This window comes from Nelumbo lutea, chromosome 6, assembly GCF_056320005.1.
Source record: "Nelumbo lutea isolate HS-2025 chromosome 6, American lotus-T2T, whole genome shotgun sequence".
Lineage (NCBI taxonomy): Eukaryota > Viridiplantae > Streptophyta > Magnoliopsida > Proteales > Nelumbonaceae > Nelumbo > Nelumbo lutea.
Genome location: NC_142689.1, coordinates 41,064,015 through 41,083,195, shown reverse-complemented (window position 1 = coordinate 41,083,195; position 19,181 = coordinate 41,064,015). Strand labels below are relative to the sequence as shown.

The following is a 19,181-nucleotide window of genomic DNA, read 5'->3' as shown; positions in this document are numbered from 1 at the left end:
GATTGGATCTTTGAATTAGATCAAATCCAACATGAATAGTGTCAGACTGGATTCAAATATATCCTGATTTGAATCTGATCTAATCTATTTGCATCCCTAGTGAAAAATGAGAGAAATTTGAGAAGTAAAGGAAAAAAGCTTCACTTGTTCCATTGCTGCAATGTGGTGCCCCCATTCCGCTCTTGCTTTTTCATCCCAAACAGAGAGAAAGGGAGATGGAAGCAAAAGTACTTACAAGATTTACTTGTTTTTTCGTTCCAAATAGGGAGTGATGTTTGGAATATTAGACAAAGGGGATTGGGGATGTTTCAAACAAGGTGGTAAGATTTCAAAAAGATGATTTCTTAAGGGAGATGGGAATGATTAAGAAACACCCTTGCGTTTCAAACAAAGAGATTATTAGTTATGATTCAGAGGGAAAAACAACAAAAAGGAAAGTGAAATTGAGAAGGAATTTTGTTAGGAGATTTCCTATGATATTCAGATTGGTTTTCTATACATTTCGAACTTGGGGTGGGAAAATAGATATCTTCCTAATTTTTGGGCAAAAAAAAAAGGGTTCGATATGATATAAGTGATCAATAAACTGAAATTACTAACGTGATAGCAAATAAAGTATTATTTATCAAAATTAAGGGTGGGTTATAATCGGTCAAAATTCTTTTCATATCATATATATTTTTCTGCATCATAAATTTTCCCGAATAAAAAAAAAGAGATCGTCATGTTATCAACCCACTTCCTCCGTATTTAAATATTAACTAACCCAATTCCCTAGTTTGTAAACCAGGGTTTGTTTCAAAAGCCTACTGTATAAATCGCAAGTGGTGATTGTGGAAAACCCTAATATACACTTTTTCCAATTGTCCAAAGTGATTTTTTATATCATCACCATCTCTCTGTAAAACCCATCCTGCCCCAAGGGCCAAGGGGGGAGGGATATCGAATCGAAGAAAGAAAAGAGGCAGAGAATTGAAAAAAGCAAGAAATGGTCAAGCAAGGGTATCCCTTTGGTTACTTACTGGTACGCATGTCCTTCTCTAGATGCATCCTCTAGCAAACTTGGAATTTGAAGCGTTGCTGTATCTGTTCAAACATAAAAAAGCCTCTCCATTTCCTTGGCGTATTTGCAAATAGGAAGGAGGGGAAGGAGGGAGGGAGAGAGTCCCCGAAATAAGGCGCGGGGCAAAAATGGGATCAAATGCGGAGAGTGCAAAATAGCTCTCCTGCCCTAGATCATTCAGTTCCCGCCATTTTTTTTGTATCTCTCAGTAGACTGGAGTAATAATCGGTATCTTCTTCTCATCTTTCTTGCATCTCTTTCTCTAAATAGCTTCGTCGTTCTGTATTTCTTCTTCATTATTGTTGATTTCAAGTGTAAAAGAATAATAAAAAGTTGGGTTGCGAGGAACGAATTTCTCTGCTTCTTTAGGGTTTGAATTCGAAATCCATGGCAGGATGGTCGATTTTAACTGATGGGTCTGCTCTGGATTGCGTCGAAATCCTTCGACATCTTCAGAGTAATGGGTTCTGCTTGGATCTCGATGATTCTCTAAAGGGGGGTGCTGATAGTGGTAAAGATAAGCTCCAATGTCTATTTAGCCAGATTCTCTCCGTTTTTCTGAGAGAGATCTCTATCGGTGAAGAAGTTCGCGTTTTACCTGCAATGCTTGGAGATGGGCGGTGTGTGGATTTGTTCAAACTTTTCTGGGTCGTTAGGCAAAAGGGTGGGTACGATTGTGTATCGAGGAATGGGTTGTGGACTTCTGTAGCAAAGGAAGTCAGTTTGGGTTCGAGCGTCACGTCTTCTGTGAAGTTGGTTTATGTTAAGTATCTGGATTCGTTAGACCGATGGTTACAAAGAATCTTGAGAGATAAGGGCATTACGGTAGGTTTATCTGATTGCGGTGGGAATCTAAGTTTGTTTTCCGTGGAGTTAGAGACCGAGTTTGGAGGTATGCCATCTCAGACGTCAGAGGAAAAGAAGAAGGATGATGATCACATTAAGTTGGATTCAGATGAAAACAATATTTCTTTGTTGGTCACGGAAAACACGTATAACACCCCGGAGGTGAGGAGTGTGATGGTGTTGGATAATGACAATGCTGATGATGACGATGTTATGATATTAGAACGAAATGCTGTTAATGAAGAGACTCTTTCACGCAAGAGAAAACGAAAGTCAATATCAGAAATGCTGAATTGGGTGGCTGAGGTTGCAAAGAATCCTGGTGATTTTGCTAATGAAATGTTACCGGGAAGTTGCAGTGGTAAGGAGTTCTTGGTTCAGGCTCTGTTGGCACGAGAAGCATTATTTCTAAGATGGCCTATCCCTTCAACTATTGTACAGTCTCTCCTGCAGGTACATATCAGACTGCATTTTTGTGCTTTCAAAAGCAAGGAATTCAATTACACTGAAGTGGTCCAGATTTTTATTACCTGTTCAATGATATTCTAGCTCATACTTATTGATTTTTCTTTTCTATCTAGCAATGAGCTATCTAACTCTAAAGAATGGATGGTGTGTAAGCCTTATTTAATTTCTTTTCATCACAGAATTTTGTTGAAGATGATTTGTTATCACCATGATTCTGATTCGGAATCTGACATGCTTTAGAGTCTGACTTTGGTAAACCCAAAAAATTAGGATTAATAGACACTTTACATAAACAATATGATTTTTATAGTCTCATAAAATTTATAGAACTAGAAGCAAAGCGACTTAAATGGTTGAAATACAATCTACAACTGACAAGTTAAACTCGTGACCTTTTGCCAGTTTGCCATGCGACCAAACTACTTTTTTTTCCATTGTTTTTGGTTTTCTTGATTTCAATAATAAAATAAACCAATAAACAATGGGACATAAGTTATGTATAAATTAGGGGGATGCAAGTACTAGTGTCCTTATTAGACGGTTTAAATGGTCGGATTCTGTTACATAGAGGTAATTAAAGTGAGAATTTGTAATTTTGGAGAGTTGAATCCACCTAATTCATATTGTACTTCAATCTGACATGCATTTTGAAGAACCAGACATGAGTCAACTTGTGGACATGGTTTTGACTTACAAATCGCCTCCAAAGGTGGGTTGCTCACGCAACACTGATGTAAAGTAAATAGATCCAAAAGTAATAGTTTCCCCTTTGTTATTGTCATTGAGGCCATGTTCCAACTTATTGAAGAACCAATAAACAATGGGACAAAGTTATGTTTAAATTAGGGGAATGCAAGTACTAGAGTCCTTATTGGACAGTTTAAATGGTTGGATCCTGTTACATAGAGGTAATTAAAGTGAGATTTTGTAATTTTGAAGAGTTGAATCCACCTAATTCAGATTGTACTTTAATCTGACATGCATTTTGAAGAACCAGACATGAGTCAACTTGTGGACATGTTTTGGACTTACAAGTCTCCTCCAAAGGTGGGTTGCCCATGCAACACTGATGTAAAGTAAATGGACCCGAAAGTAATGGTTTTTCCTTTGTTATCGTCATTGAGGTCATGTTCCAATTTATTGCGTTTGTTATACTAGTAAAGTTTCATGACTCCATTTTAAGTATGCATATTTTTTATTGGATTTGCCTTGATTTTTTTTTTCACCAACTCTGTGCATAGTCTTTTGAACTTCACTTCTTTAGAACCTTTGGCACGATTGAACCTCATTGCTATTAATGGTCTTCTTAGCATGTAATATGATACTGTCCAATGCTGGTCACAACTGTCTAGGGTAGTGAGAGGATGTATTTGGTATAGAGATTTTATCATGTGTATTTGATAGACATGATCAAGTCATATCTTTGGGGAATTACTCCATGGTTTCCTCAAATGTTCTTTAGGTTTTGAATCTTTCTTTATGGCACTGTGTGATCTATCAAATGTCTTTATTTATTTTATGCTGGTTTTATTTCTTTCTTTTTTGTTATTTTGTGTGGCCTTATTGATTGCTTAATATTTTTACTAATGTCTCATTAATGTTCCTTAAATTTGATTGCCATGAATTGGTGGCATAACACTCCAAAAATAAATTCGAGGACCTACTTTTAGTTCCACAGGAATACCTTTAAGGCCCCGTTCGTTTTCACTTACTTGGGTAAGTATGTTTACTTGGGCAAGTATTTCCTAGGTTTCACTTACCTAGGTAAGTTAGGTTCTAGTGCTCTTGTGCAATACACGTTACCTAGGTAAAGAGAGGTGGGACGGAGAGCGTGTTATTGGCATGTGGGTAAGTTACCCACCTTCCAGGAGGGTATCAGGTACTTGAGTAATTGATACTCTTTGGCATCATGGCTTATCGTTGGACCCAATATAGAAGCACATGAACATATGGATTGTGGTCAATTGCCTGTTTGATCAACTTAGCCCCCGCTATATACCGAAAAATGAATAGGGCCTAAAGCACAAGGGAAAGGGATTGAAATTTCTTAGATTAATTTTGGAATTTGGGGAAGGCTTTGGCATGTTCATTGGGGCATGTAAATTATCACTAATGATGATTTGGAGTTTCTCTAATGAACTTTAACTAATAGACACATCAAATATCAATTGTGATCATACCCAGGAAACATAGAAACCAGCAAGAAGCAGTGGGGAAAATAAGAGAAAAGAGAAAAAAAATAAAATGAGAAAGGAGAGAAAGAAGATAATGAGTACAATGAATGACATACTTTGCTCAAAACTTTGTCTCTTTTCTTGGATTTCAAGGTGGACTTCTTTAGAAGCTGGGTGGCCATAGCTGAATCTTCTCTTACAAAACAAAAAACTTTGGAGGTTTGGTCTCCACTTGGAGGGGGATGAATGAAGCTGAATTTTGATGGCAGCAGTATGGGAAATCTGGGACCCTTAGGTATTGGAGGGTTAGTCAGGGATGAAATTGGTGCTATTCGGGCCTTGTTTTCAGGCCCAATTGGGTAAGGGAATTCACTAATGGTCTGCTTGGTTGTCGAGAAATAGTGGGATGAGAAGGGATGGGATGTGAAAGGATGGGATGAGAAAGGAAAATTTTATTTTCTCATTTTTGGTCACTATGTTTGCTGATACCCACTATCCTACAAAGTTTGCTTCCAACGTTTGGTTGATGAGAGTTGGCAGATCCAAGAGCATATTTGCAAGAGAAGTTTATGTTGTTAGGACAAATAAATCATGAAAAAATTAAATTGATGTTAGATCTATATAAAACACTTTTGGTTTAGTAGATCTATACAATGAACAAGGGTTTATAGCAACAAAAAAATAAAAGGGTTTTAGATCTGGTAACCCAATAGCAAAGGGTTAGCAAATGGAGAAGATATGGGAAGAAGATGAGGATGAGAACTCTAGTCTCTAGAGACGAAGCCGTGCTACTTGTTTGCTAAGCACCTGAAACATATGGAAGGAAACACATTCTTGATAAAAAATGCAAAAAAAAAAGTGTGAATGATGTGTGAAACGAAATCCTATCTCCTTCCCGTCCGAGAAGACAAAGAAAAAGTTACCTTCGCTGGAGAAGACGAAGACAATATCCTGTCTCCTTGTCGTTTGAGATCTAAGATCAAAGTTGATGGAGGAAGAGAAGGGTATTTTTGGTGGAATAAAACACTAAATAGCGTGAAAGGGGATGTGAGTACATACTGGAGGCCGTAAACCTCGTTGGAGATGAAAGATAAGGTGGTTGGAGTTTGGACCATTGCAGAGGTAGGCAGTGAGAACAGTCCACCCTCAACAAAATTTTTTCACACGTTGCACAACTTTTGTTTCTCACTGGGGTCACACCTATTTGTGAGATATTGCGTCCCTTATTTTGAGAATACTAATCCCATCTCATCGCATCACATCTCTCGAAGCAAACATGAGAAAATAGGAATATTCACGAATATAATATTCCTATTTTCTAATCTACGTTGTGTGAACCAAATGGACTGTAATGGCAGAGTTCTTAGCAGTAGTTTATGGGGTGGAGAAAGCTGAAGAAATGGGTGTTGATAGGTTGATCATTGAATGTGATTCAAAGATTGCATTATTACTTTAATTATATTATATTAATATTTTAGTTGTATTTAATTATTATTATTTAATAAATAATATCTTTGCAATTTATTATTAATTTATTAATATTTTATTATAATACTATTATTTTATTAATGTTTTACTAATATTGTATTATTATTTTATTATTACTTTGATTATATTGTATTAATATTTTATTCATACATTATTATTATTTTATATTTAATAATTAATATCTTTGTTTGTAATTATTAATTAGTATTTTATTATAGTACTATTATTCTATTACTATTTCTCTTATAACGTGTTAATCATTTATTAATTTTTTATTATTTTATTATTACTATATTATCATTATCCTATTATTTTAATAATATTTTATTATCTTATTGATATTTTATTAATATTAGGGTTTGGGAGTGGGGGGTTTTGTCATGAGTTCTTTAGGCAGGGAGCTTGGATGGCCACTCCCCCATATAGGGGAGTCCCATTACGCCAAGGTTGGGAATCAAAATCCCATTTTACCAAACAAATGGTTGGAACCAAAATGGGCCATTCTGATTCCAATTCTAGACACCTATTCTACGAAGCCAAACGGGCCAAATTTAACTGTTTAAGGTTTTCAGAGGTTAAGGCATGTGACTACATGAAACGAGGAGCCAATGTGGATAAATGAGAAATGAAAGTTATATAACAATATGCCAAGGATAGTAAAACGCTAGTGATATAACAATATGCCAAGTACTCATTTAGAAAAACATTCTTTACATCTAATTGGTGTAGTTCTCATGAATAATTAGTTGCTAAGGATAGTAAAACACAAATGATATTGAGCTTGGTAGCTCGAGCAAATGTCTCCTTATAATCTATCCCTTCCTTTTGGGTAAACTTTTGCTACAAGCTCTGCTTTGTACCTTTCCACTGAACCATCTACCCTATGCTTCACATTAAAGACCAACTTACATCCCACAACACTCTTCCCCTTTGGTAGATCCACTAGTTCCCACATTTTGGCTTTCAATAAAGCCTCCATCTCGTCATTCATTGCCTCCCTCCATCTTGGATTTGTAACAACTTCAAAGTACCTAGAAGGAATATGGACAAAAGAAAGAGCAAAAACAAAGGAATGGTAGCTAGGGGACAAGATAGAATAAGACACAAACTTAGCAATGGGATGGCAAGTGGTACATGAAGGAATAGGCTTTTTAAGAGCAATGAGAATAATCAAGTTAGAAACAGAAAGAGAAACAATAGGGAAGGAGTAACTTGGATTAGTAGGATTAGATTGGTTGGAGTTTGGTTGGTTGTCATCACAAGATGGAGATCCTTTATTCTTTTCTTGTATGTATTTAGTTCTAAATGCTTTTGGAGAGTTGCATTAGTACCACCATCATTTGCACCAATTGTGGATTCAACTAGGGTCTCAATAGGTTCATATGAAGGGCCAGAGCTAGGAGAGTCAAGGGAAGAAGGTGGAGGACTAGGAGCAAGGAAAGGAACAAAAGAAGGTGAGGAAGAATCCTTTTCCACCATCCTATTGGTCTCCCCCTGAAGAGGATTCTTGGAGATTGAAAGAAGGATTGAGACTCAAAGAAAACATCCTTGGTGATAATTTTTTTTTTTTTTAGACATGGGATCATAACACTTGTAGCCTTTTTGTGTAGAAGAATACCCAAGGAAAACACTACTAATAGCCCTAGGATCCAACTTAGATTGTTTAGGAGCCTTGACATGAATGAAACAGACACATCCAAAGACTTTAGGAGGTAGGGGAAAGTCAGTTTGTGTAGAACACAAGACATAATGGAGTTTTCATGCACAAAACCCTAGATGGCATTTGGTTTATCAAAAAAGATGTAGTAAGAATTGCTTGAGACTAATAAGACTTGGAAACTTGATGCTGAAATAACAATGCCCAAGTAGACTCTATAAATGCCTATTATTGCGCTTAGCAACTCCATTAATCCATTTTGTTGAGTATAGGCACACAGAGATTAATATAGAGTACTTAGTTATTTAAAAGGCGCGCCTGGCGCACAGGCGATGTGCATTTTAGGGTAGGCGCCTTGCCTAGGTCCTAGGCGCAACCCTTTCAAAAGGTGCACGCTTGGTGCGCCTAGGCGTGCGCCTCAGCCTAGGCGTGCACCTTTTTAAAATTCTTTTTTTTTTTCTTTTCCTTTGACCTTAATGGCTGGGCTAAGGCGTTTTAAAGTTCTGCATTTTCGCTTGCTTTACTCACTTACCGAGGCTTTGAGAGCCCCCTATTTGGTAATGCTGTTCATTCATTCATCCTACTAAAATATCTTCTTAAAAAGAAATTACAATTATAAAATCACTATTTTTTTTTGTGTGAAGACTAAGAATTTAAGACCCTAACATGGACTTGTTCGGACTTGCCTCGAGGGGTGTGGCACAAAGGTGGCTCGTAGAATCAGGAATGTAATATGTTTTATATCACATTAGCTACTTTAAGTAATGCAGTTGAGGAAAAAAAGAGATTGTGGGCTTTACATGCTTGAAAAAGTTTTATATGTTTGATTTTATTTTTAAATTCACATTTGAATCAGTGTTTTAAAAGGCGTGGGAGGCGTATGCTTGGAGGCGTGCCTCTAGGCGAGGCACTCCCAAATGCCCTGAGGTGTATGCCAGAGGCATTGACACATCTGATGCATATGCCTGATGTGCTTTTTTCATGAGACGTGCTAGAGGCGTATGCCTCATGCGCTTTCTTCATGAGGCGTGCTAGAGGCGTACACCTCATGCGCCTCATGCACATCTTATATAAAAAGACAAAAAAAAAAAAAGAAAAAAGAAATAAAAGGAAAGGAAAGGGAAGAGAAGAAAAGATAAGGGGAAAGAAAGTGGTTTGCCCTCTGCCCCTTTGGTTGGGGGGGCTTTGACACCCAGACCCCTCCACCCCCTTTTCGATGCAGCCCAGTTTGTGTTTTTGACCCACTCTCTTTCAACTAATGTTATGAATCTTTATTCTTCTTAATATAAAAGATTTTTATTAAAAATAAAGAAAAATGAGGTCCTCCCTTGCTCTTCCTTCCTCCTCCTAATCCCCCTCCTCTTAAGGAGGCTTACACCTCTTGCGTTCTGAACTATGCCTCACGCTTCTAGGTAGTGGAACGTTTCACGTCATGCCTCTGTGTTTTAAAACATTGATTTGAATATGCTTTACGTGTTATGTTTATGTATTTTTATTTTAGATAATAGTTTTTTAAAACATTTATTTTAAAATTTAAAGTTTATATTTTTTATTAATATTATGTTTAATGTTTTTTTTTTATTTTTTTGATTTTTAGCATTTTTTGATTTTTGCACCTTGCTTCAAAAAGACACGCCTCGCCTTGCGCCTTGTGCCTCAGGCGCAAATTGACCCCTACGTCTCTTTTGCACCTTGCGCTTTTAAAACACTGACAGTACTAAAATCTTCCAAGAGCACATTCAATGGACTCTTGAAGTATTCTGCTGCATTATCCAATGAATACTGTTTTATTTTCTTGCCAAATTGAGTTTCAATCATTTTGTAGAATATCATAGTTGTTCTTGGTACTTCTGTACGATTTTTTAGCAAGCATTTGGAAAAGTGATTAATAAAAGCTAATAATATCATAGTTGTTCTGGACATGTAATTGAAGTATGTACTTGATGTTGTTGGTGTGTCATCTAGACAACCAATGTGATAGGATGTAACTTTTCTTTTAATAATTTTTTTTTCTTTCTTGATTCTTCACAAAAAAAAAGCTAATATAATACTGATAGCCATCCAAAGAAACAAAGGGTGAAGGGTTGGTCCCAAGCATCAGAGTGAACTAAATTAAAAGGAGCACATGTTTCATTATCTAAAATAGTATAAGTAGTTCTACATTATTTTGACATCTGACAGACTTCACAAACTGAACTTTGACTTGAGATTGACTAAAATAATTCTGGAAACAACTCTTTTAACAAAGGAAAAGACATATGACCTAGTCTAGCATGCCACAGATGCACCCTAGTTATTGACTCCTTGTCCTCACAACCATTGGAATTTGGTAATAGTAGAGTTGAACTAATATCTTCATCGAAGTAATAAAGACCCCCAGCTTCATGACTGCTCCCAATGTTTCTCCTTGTCAATCTGTCCTGAAAGACACAATGTATGGGAAAAAATGTTATACTATAGTTCAAGTTCTTATTAAGCTTCGAAATAGATAAAATATAAGTGAAAGTAGGAACATGAAACATAGACTTAAAGGAGAGATCCTTGCTGAGTTGAACCTCCCCCTTACCGGAAATGGTGGAGAGGGGTGGCAATTGAGTCATATCGTCAGGAGCCTGTGAGTCATGAGCTGAGAAGGGGTGGCATTTGAACCTCCCCCTTGTTGTGACCAACCATGAGCTGAGAAGTAAACAAGGAGCGCAATGTGTCATATGGTCAGCAGCCCCTGAGTCAATAATTAGGGGTGGCAATTTCTACCCTACCTGGTGGGTACTTGCCCCTACCTGCCTCAATGGGTCAGGTTATTTTGCTTGAAAAACAGATTTTGGGACTGGTACAGTTTTTGGGATTTTACAACCTATATAGGTAAGGAATTAGGCTAAACCCAACCCTCCCCAATCCACATATTGTTGGAAGGCATGCGGACTAATGTATTAGGTGTTCAATTTAATAATGTTTTGAATTTTAAGTCAAGGATAATTGATAATTTATGTACATTTTACTTGTGCTAATCAAATAATTGGAAATTTCAATGCTTTATGTTATTTTACTTGTTTTTTGCTTATATATAACAGGAAATGATAAGAAATTATATGCAGGTTCTAGACCCAACCTGCCAACCGGACCCCACCCACCCTCAAATGAGGGGAGGGTAGGGTCTGGGAGGGTTTTGCATTTTCATGTGTGGGGAGGGTTTAGATTTTGAAAATCCAACCCATTACAGGTTGGGAGGCCTAGGGAGATGGGTAGGGTTTTGAATTACAAAACTCTCCCTGAACCTGTTTTGTTGCCATCCCTATCAATAATCCAAGAATTGGAATGCAAAGGACTAGTAACACTATATGCAGAGGCATTACCTACTTTAGCAAGGGAAGAGGAAGAGGAAGCAAGGGGGGGTGCTCCTTTGCCATGTGCCTGTGCCATAGCCTGGCTAAGAATCTCTACCTTATCAGCTTTAAAGTCCAGGATGCCCATGAGATGGAAGAATTAGTGGTCTGTCCCATTGGTGGAGCAATTGTGGATTTGTTCCTCTGGTCATCTGCACAATTTGACATAATAACATTCACACCTATCACAACAGACTTCATTTCTGATCCTATCCTTTTTAGTTTTTCCACTGTCCATCTTTAACATATACATTTCTACGACACTCAGTTTTTGGACATGTTTCTTCATTGCCCAACATTATGCCCCATTCAGTATTGATGACCTTACAGTTGTTTCCTTTTAACCTAAGTGATATTCACCTATCACATAAGACTCTAAAAAGTTGGATCTTATGGTGACATTTTTGCATTTCGTGGTTGCTCTGTGCTCCAATACCAAAGCATACCTTCATATTATCTGCTTGATTGTGAGTAGGTAAAGAGAAGATTTTGTGTTGCTTTCAAGTTTCAAGTATGACGTTGTTGATGCTCATTCTTCCATTGTTGTGGGCTTTGCACTGTTTGATACCAATCCCTCCTTTTAAAGTTTATTTACTTTGGTGTCTGTATATGTGCTTTGCACTGTTTGATACCAATCCCTCCTTTTAAAGTTTTTTCAACAACCATAAATATCATCATCTAAACCTTATCCTAACTATATGGGGCTGGCTACATAAATCTGTTTCGTCATTCTATTCTGCTTAATGCCATATCCTTTGTTAAATTATGAGCTTTCAACAACTATAAATGCTTTTTGCTTCTCATGTTCATTGTATAATGTAGATATTGTTTCCAACTTGCAGAAAAAGATGAAGATGCATCCCATCATGTATGAGGATCACATTGGTGGTGATCACCATTCTACAGAGAGATTGAGATGCAGTGAAAGAATTTCTGTGAAAAAATTTCACTCACTCTCTTGTTCTAAATCATCATCAGCCACTAAGAATGACATGAACATAGGTTTTAATCCTTTCAATAAAGTGCTGGAGAATAGCTATAATAACCGTTTGCTTGCTGCAGTTGATTCTTTGTCTGAAAATGCAGCACTTGGTCTAGATGGTGATGATGACTTTGAGAAGCAGGTTCCTGTGGGTCCACACTTTCAAGCCGAAGTGCCAGAATGGACTGGTGCAGTTTCTGAAAGTGACTCTAAATGGTTGGGTAAACGAGTTTGGCCATTGGAATTAGGTGAACGCATTTCAATAATTGAAAGAGATCCTATTGGCAAGGGTAGATCACATTCATGTGGTTGCAAACTTCCAGGGTCAGTTGAATGCATCAGATTTCATATTGCAGAGAAAAGAATGAGACTGAAACTTGAATTGGGTTCAGCTTTCCACCATTGGAGATTCAACTACATGGGGGAGGAAGTTTCACTTTCATGGACAGAGGAAGAAGAAAAGAGGTTTAAGACCATAGTGAGGTTAAATCCCCCATCTCTGGATAAATGTTTCTGGAACCAGGCATTTAAATCTTTTCCTACCAAAAAGAGGAGAGACTTGGTAAGTTATTATTTCAATGTGTTTCTTCTTCGGCGCAGAAGTTACCAGAATCGGGTGTCTCCAAACAACATTGACAGTGATGACGATGAGTCAGAGTTTGGATCTGTTAGCAATGGTTTTGGGCATGAAGCGCTTAAGGTAGCAGGCTCTAAATCTGTCTTCTGTGCTCAAAATAAGCAGTGTGTTGACTTGGAAGGGTACACATGTTGACTAGGTTCCAAGATTTTGATAAGAAGTGTAAATTTTTTATTTTACATGTTTTGGTCATTGGGCAATTTCCAATGGAGATCTGCGAGTGCTTTTCTCTCCACCCTTCCAGTTCAAGAACATCCACCACAGCCTTCCAAGATTTTTTTTGATGGGTCTAAAGATTTTCCTGGGTATGGGTGGGTTTATTTTGCATGAGAACAGCACTCATGGTGGAAAAAACTTCACTGAGTGAAAAAGCAGAAACATGTGGAACCTGTTTGAACTTTCGGCTTTTATTGCTGATCAGAGTGTCAGACATTTTTGGGCTTGCACACTGATTTTTAAGGATATTTCTGACCGATGAATATCAAATCCAGGTATTACTATCAGATTGCATTCAATTTATATTTTCATCATAGGTAAGCAAACAGCAAAACTGACTCAACCAGAAGCATTTAGTCAGAGAGGTACATATTTTCTCTATGTTTGCATTTGGCCATATGCGGGATATGATAATGCTTTTGTTATCAAATTAAAATGTAACTATATAATTGATTTTATCAGAGCAATATTTCAGAAGAAAATGATAATCAGTTGAAGAAGGGATTTGCTTACAGTAATATAACAGTAATGAGCTCCTTTTAAAAATAAAAGAAATAACATTAATGAGCAATTTGTATTATTTTATAATTTCTATTAAATACTAGTTAGGCCCTCTGTGTGGCATATGGAGAGCCTCATGTCCCTTTTCTTGAAAATTTGTTTATTAAATCTAAGTTATCCACTAATAGAAAAAGGCAACAAATAGGTTCTATCCAGATTCCAGAAATGAACAAAACCAGGATAAATTATAAATATCAGTATTTTTTTGTTAAGAATAATCTTTATTGTGCTTTTTTTTATGACTATTCGGTTTGGATACTATTAAAAAGTAATGTCATAACATTTTATTTCATATTTAATAAGGGAAAACCTATAATACAATTTTTGTACCATTTCATGGGATGGACAATGTTGTCCTGAGAAATCTGGATGGACCTAATTGTCTCATTTTGCTTTCTGTTTAAGTTAATTAGCAGAGACCATAGTGACCATAGTTTTAGAAGGCACTGATATAACATATGAGGTGGTGAGGCACGTCCAAACTGCCTTGCCTTGATTGTGTTATGTATCTTAGGAGAACTCACCCCTAAAAGCTAGCTGTTAGAGGGAGGGAAGCCAAGAACATATGTACCCCACAACAGCATCCCATACTACCTATGTGGGATACTTCACATTAGCATCCCATACTACCAACATGGGACAAATGGATCATAACATTCCACCACACTTTGCAGTCCCGGCGCCCACACAGGCTGTCTTTGCACATAACAAATGGATCATAACATTCCAGCCCTATAACATAACAAATGGATCATAACATTAGCATCAGGTTTCAAATGGCTCATTACCATGGTAGAAACATGAGAGGAAGATTAAGTGAACAAGATAAAGAAGAGCTGTTGCTTGCACTTGTTAATCGAGTGGACATCCTAGAAGCTCAAGTCAAAGTGTTGACGGAAGAACAAGAGAAAAATGGCACTGGTGCTGAAGCAGAGGATTCTAACATCAATAACCCTACTGGTCCACATGTGAACCACCTACTAAGGAATCCCATCAAGCCCCTAAGGTCTCGAACTCTACAAACTCAAGGTACTTTAAATGATTTATATGATGAGTTGGTGGAGCATTCTAAGACTACTATAGATGACTATCGGGACGATATTACTAGTAAAGTGAAGATAGAAGTTCCTAGTTTTAGAGGTGACATCAATCCACGAGTTTTCTCCAATTGGTTGGCAGAACTAGAGGAATACTTTGATTGGTTCAATATGTTGGATGAAAGGCGGGTTAGATTTGCTAAACTTAAACTTGTAGACCATGCAAAAGTATGATGGAGTGTGGAGAATAGATTACAGAGGTAAGCGTCCTATCACCTGTTGGGAAGATACGAAGCATTACTTGGAGGAGAAATATTTGCCTAATGACTTCCAAGATGCTTTTCATGATGAGATGATGACATTGAGGCAAGGCAGCTTATCTGTGTTTGAGTACATGCAGAAGTTTGATGAGCTTACTATTAGATGTCAGTCTACAGAAAGTGAGAAGCAAATATTAGCCCGATTTTGGAATGGTTTAAGGGATGATATTCAAAGGGATGATGACTGCACGAGTTTATGATGTAGATGATGCTTTTCAGATGGCTCTTAAAATAGAGAAGAGTTTGAAGCAAGTGAATAGTAGGAGGTTTGGTATTCAAGTTGGGGAGGCAGAAACACATAAAAGTTTAGATGAGGGTAGAGTCTCTAGACCTACATCTCATAATGTGGTTCTAGTAAGGTCTAATGGTTCCAAGTATAAGGGAGCTGATAACAAGGGGAAGAACATCATGATTGATGCTAATAAAAGGGGAACAACAAAAAATACTTGTTTCAAGTGTGGTGGAAAGGGCCACTATGCATTTCAATGCCCTAATAAAAATCTACACATAGGGTGTGAGAAGGAAGGACAAGTGGAAGATGATGAAGGAGGCCTTGGTGAAGAGGAGTACACTGGATCTGAACATGAAGAAGAAGATGACAACAATCTTGTTGGATTTGTTAGACGCGTTTTTGCATCCTCTAAAGAAGAAAAGAAAGAAGATTGGCTTCATATAGAGATCTCCTCACCTTTGTCAAGAGCGGAGACACGCTTTACAAGCTAGTAATTGATGGTGGTAGTAGCATGAATGTGGTTTTTGTAGCAACTGTTGAAAGGCTCAGTCTAGTTGCACAACCTCATCCTCAACCATACAAGATTGCTTGGTTAAACAAGATGACACTTTAGGTAGAACAAAGAGCTCTTGTTTCTATTTCCTATGGATCTTATGTTGATGATATTTGGTGTGATGTTGTTCCTATGAATGTGACACATATTCTATTAGGTCGACCATGGCTTTACGATAGGGATGTATATCATTATGGGAAAAAGAATACATATTACTTTCTATTTAATGGGAAGAGAATTGTTATGAAACCCGTGTCACCTGATGAGATCAAGAAGCGAACTAAGACCCCTCAAAAGACAACTCTAGCCCAAAAGCAAGTAGTTGAACAAAAGAAGCAACCTCTCTTGCTGTCCAAGAAGCAATTTGAGGAGGAAAAACATTAGGCCTTGTTTATGCCCTAATAGTGAAAGAAGTGAATAAACCAGCACATGCCCTTATTTCAAAGGTGCCAAAAGAGATTGAAGACTTGTTGGCTGATTTTTTAGATTTGATCCCAGAAGAGTTGCCTGATGAATTACAACCTCTATGTGATGCCCAACATGCAATAGACTTGATTCCTGGGTCTCAACTACCTAATTTGCCTGCACACCAGATGAATCCCATAGAACATGCTGAGTTTAAGAGGCAAGTGGATGATCTATTGAAGAAGGGCTTCATTAGAGAGAGTTTTAGCCCATGTGTTGTACCAACTCTACTCACTCCTAAGAAGGATGGCTCATGGAGGATGTGCGTTGATAGCAGAGCGATCAATAAGATTACAATCAAGTACCGGTTCTTTATTCCACGCTTAGATGATATGCTGGATACGATGAGCGGAGCTACAATTTTCTCTAAGATTGATCTTAGAAGCAAATATCACCAAATTAGGATTCGACTTGGAGATGAATGGAAAACCGCTTTTAAGACAAATGATGGCCTCTATGAGTTATGCTTTTTGGCTGGTTATGCTTTTTGGCTTAACTAATGCTCCTAGCACTTTCATGAGAGTTATGACTCAGGTACTTCGTCCTTTTATTGGCCGTTTCTTGGTTGTTTACTTTGATGACATTCTTATATACAATCATACTTCTGATGATCATCTTGACCATTTACGTCAAATGATGAGACTTTTATGCCAGGAAAAGCTCTACATTAACTTAAAGAAGTGCTCTTTCATGACACCTATTGTTATCTTTTTAGGATTTGTTGTATCATCTGAAGGTGTTAAAGTTAATCCTGACAAGGTGAAAGCTATACTTGATTGGCCCACTCCCACTAACATCTATGAAGTGAGAAGCTTTCATGGATTGGCTACTTTTTATAGACGTTTCATAAGGAATTTCAGCTCTATTATGGCACCAATTACTGAAGCTATGAAAAATGGGGAATTTGTTTGGTCTAAGGCTGCAATTAAAGCCTTTGAGACTATCAAGCAAAGGATGACTTAGACCCCAGTGTTACATTTGCCCAACTTTTCAAAAATCTTTGGGGTGTTTTGTGGTGCTTCCCAAGTTGGAACAGGTGGTGTGCTTATGCAAGAAGGACATCCTATAGCTTTTCATAGTGAAGAACTTAATGAAGCTAGACAAAAGTATTCTACATAAGACAAGGAATTTTATGTTGTTGTGCAATATCTTCGACATTGGCATCATTATTTAATTTCCCAAGAGTTTGTTTTGTATTCAGATCACGAGGCACTCAAATATCTCAAATCTCAGAAGCATCTTAGTAGTCGACATCAGAAATGGGTTGAATTTTTAGTAGAATATAACTTTGAAATTAAGCATACAGTTGGCGCCGAGAACCAAGTAGCCGATGCATTGAGCTGAGTGGTGTATATACTTCATTCTATGTCTGTACAGGTTGTGGGGTTCGATCATTTGAAGAAAGATTATGATGGTTGCAAGGATTTCAGCATCATTTATAGTTCTTTACAAGCTAGACAGCAATCTGAATATCCTGGCTTTTCTATCCATGATGGTTATTTGTTCAAGGGAACTTGCTTGTGTGTTCCTAACACTTCACTACGTTACATGCAGGTGGAATTGCTGGGCATTTTGGTCGGGCAAGACCATTGCTATGGTAGAAGATCGCTTTTATTGGTCTAGCTTTAAGGTTGATGTTGATTGTGTGATCAAACAATGCAGAATTTGTCAATTGGCAAAAGGGAGAGAAAAATACAAGGTTGTACACCTGTTTAACAATTCCACATGAGCCTTGCCAAGATCTCTCTATGGATTTTGTCCTAGGTCTGCCCAAGACAATAAGGGGTAATGATTCAATTTATGTTGTGGTAAATGGGTTCTAAAAAATAGTCCACTTTATTCCTTGCAGTAAGACATCAGATGCTTCACATGTGGCAAGTCTATTCTTTAGGGAAATTATTCGTTTACATGGTGTACCTATTACTATTGTTTCTGATCGTGATGCTAAGTTTATGAGTTACTTTTGGAAGACACTTTGGAAATTCCTCAATACAAAGCTGAAGTTCTCATCTTCTTTGCATCCTCAGACTGATGGCCAAATTGAGGTAGTTAATAGGAGCCCCGATGATTTGCAACGTTGCTTAGTTGGTGACCATACTTCCTGGTGGGATCTCATCCTACCTATGGCTGAATTTGCTTACAACAGTTCAGTTAACAGGTCAATTGGAAGAAGTCCCTTTGAGATAGTTAGGCGCCTTGCTGATTTTCAGGAGGGTGATATGGTTATGGTGCATATACGTCCTGAACGCTTTCCTAAGGGCTTTTATTAGAAGCTTCACTCCAAGAGTGCAGGTCCATATAAGATCACTAAAAATCAGTTCTAATACCTAGAGCTGCCAAGCGAAATGGGAATTAGCCCAATCTTCAATGTTGAAGACCTAAGTGCATATCATGGCCATAGTGATTGTCCCATAGTCCCATTGCCTAAGCTACCTTTGGTTCCACCTACTAATGTGCTTGAAGACATCCTTGATCAGAAGTTGATTTCTACAGCAAGTGGGGGTTATTAAAAGTTTCTTGTAAAGTGGAAGAACCTACCTGTTTCATAGTATTCGTGGATTACAGCTGAAGATTTGTATCATCTTAATCCAAAACTTTATGAGCAATATCATGCCTTTAACTCGCTTGGGTCGAGTTCTTTCAAGCCGGGGAGAGATGATGGGGATCGGTCTATGCATTATAAGGCCTATTCTCGTAAGAAGGCCAACAAACAGGTCCTGATTTGGCATGGAGAAGACTCTTGGGACTTGGACTGTTCTGGTCAGGGGTATTTTCGTCATTTTGACCAGTCCAATGTGGACTTGGGCTATAGCATCTTGTTCCTATAGCTTTGTAGTGCTTGTCTTTCAATTTTCAATTTATTTGCATCAGTAAATAGAAAGTTATTGTGTTTCTTATTGCACAAGACAAAGAGTGGCACTTTTTCTAAATATGGTGAACAGTGTTCCGGGCCACACAAGTCACTCTATAAATAAATGTATTCTCTTCCTTTGAAGGCTAACGACTTGGACTAATCTGGTCAGGGGTATTTTCGTCATTTTGACCAGCCCAATGTGGACTTGGGCTATAGCATCTTGTTCCTATAGTAGTGCTTGTCTT

General features: G+C 37.6%; 1 protein-coding gene across 2 annotated transcripts; it reads left to right on the top strand.

Moving 5' to 3' along the window:
• Positions 1-845: 845 nt before the first annotated feature.
• Positions 846-13,201, top strand: LOC148848723 (AT-rich interactive domain-containing protein 2-like). Of its 2 annotated transcripts, XM_088951770.1 has the most exons (3): positions 846-1,291; positions 1,458-2,362; positions 11,922-13,201. In XM_088951770.1, the coding sequence occupies exons 2-3, from the start codon at positions 1,667-1,669 to the stop codon at positions 12,831-12,833; spliced, it is 1,608 nt and encodes a 535-aa protein (XP_088807896.1). In that variant the 5' UTR covers positions 846-1,291; positions 1,458-1,666; the 3' UTR covers positions 12,834-13,201. The 2 variants fall into 2 exon arrangements, with proteins under 2 accessions (XP_088807896.1, XP_088807895.1); XM_088951769.1 differs by having other exon boundaries at positions 846-2,362.
• Positions 13,202-19,181: the final 5,980 nt, after the last annotated feature.

What these genes read in the sequence shown, in the direction of transcription:
- LOC148848723 (XM_088951769.1), top strand. Translation starts at nt 1,451, where the DNA reads ATGGCAGGATGGTCGATTTTAACTGATGGGTCTGCTCTGGATTGCGTC. An exon ending in TTGTACAGTCTCTCCTGCAG is followed by an intron (nt 2,363 to 11,921) that starts GTACATATCAGA and finishes TCCAACTTGCAG; the next exon opens with AAAAAGATGAAGATGCATCC.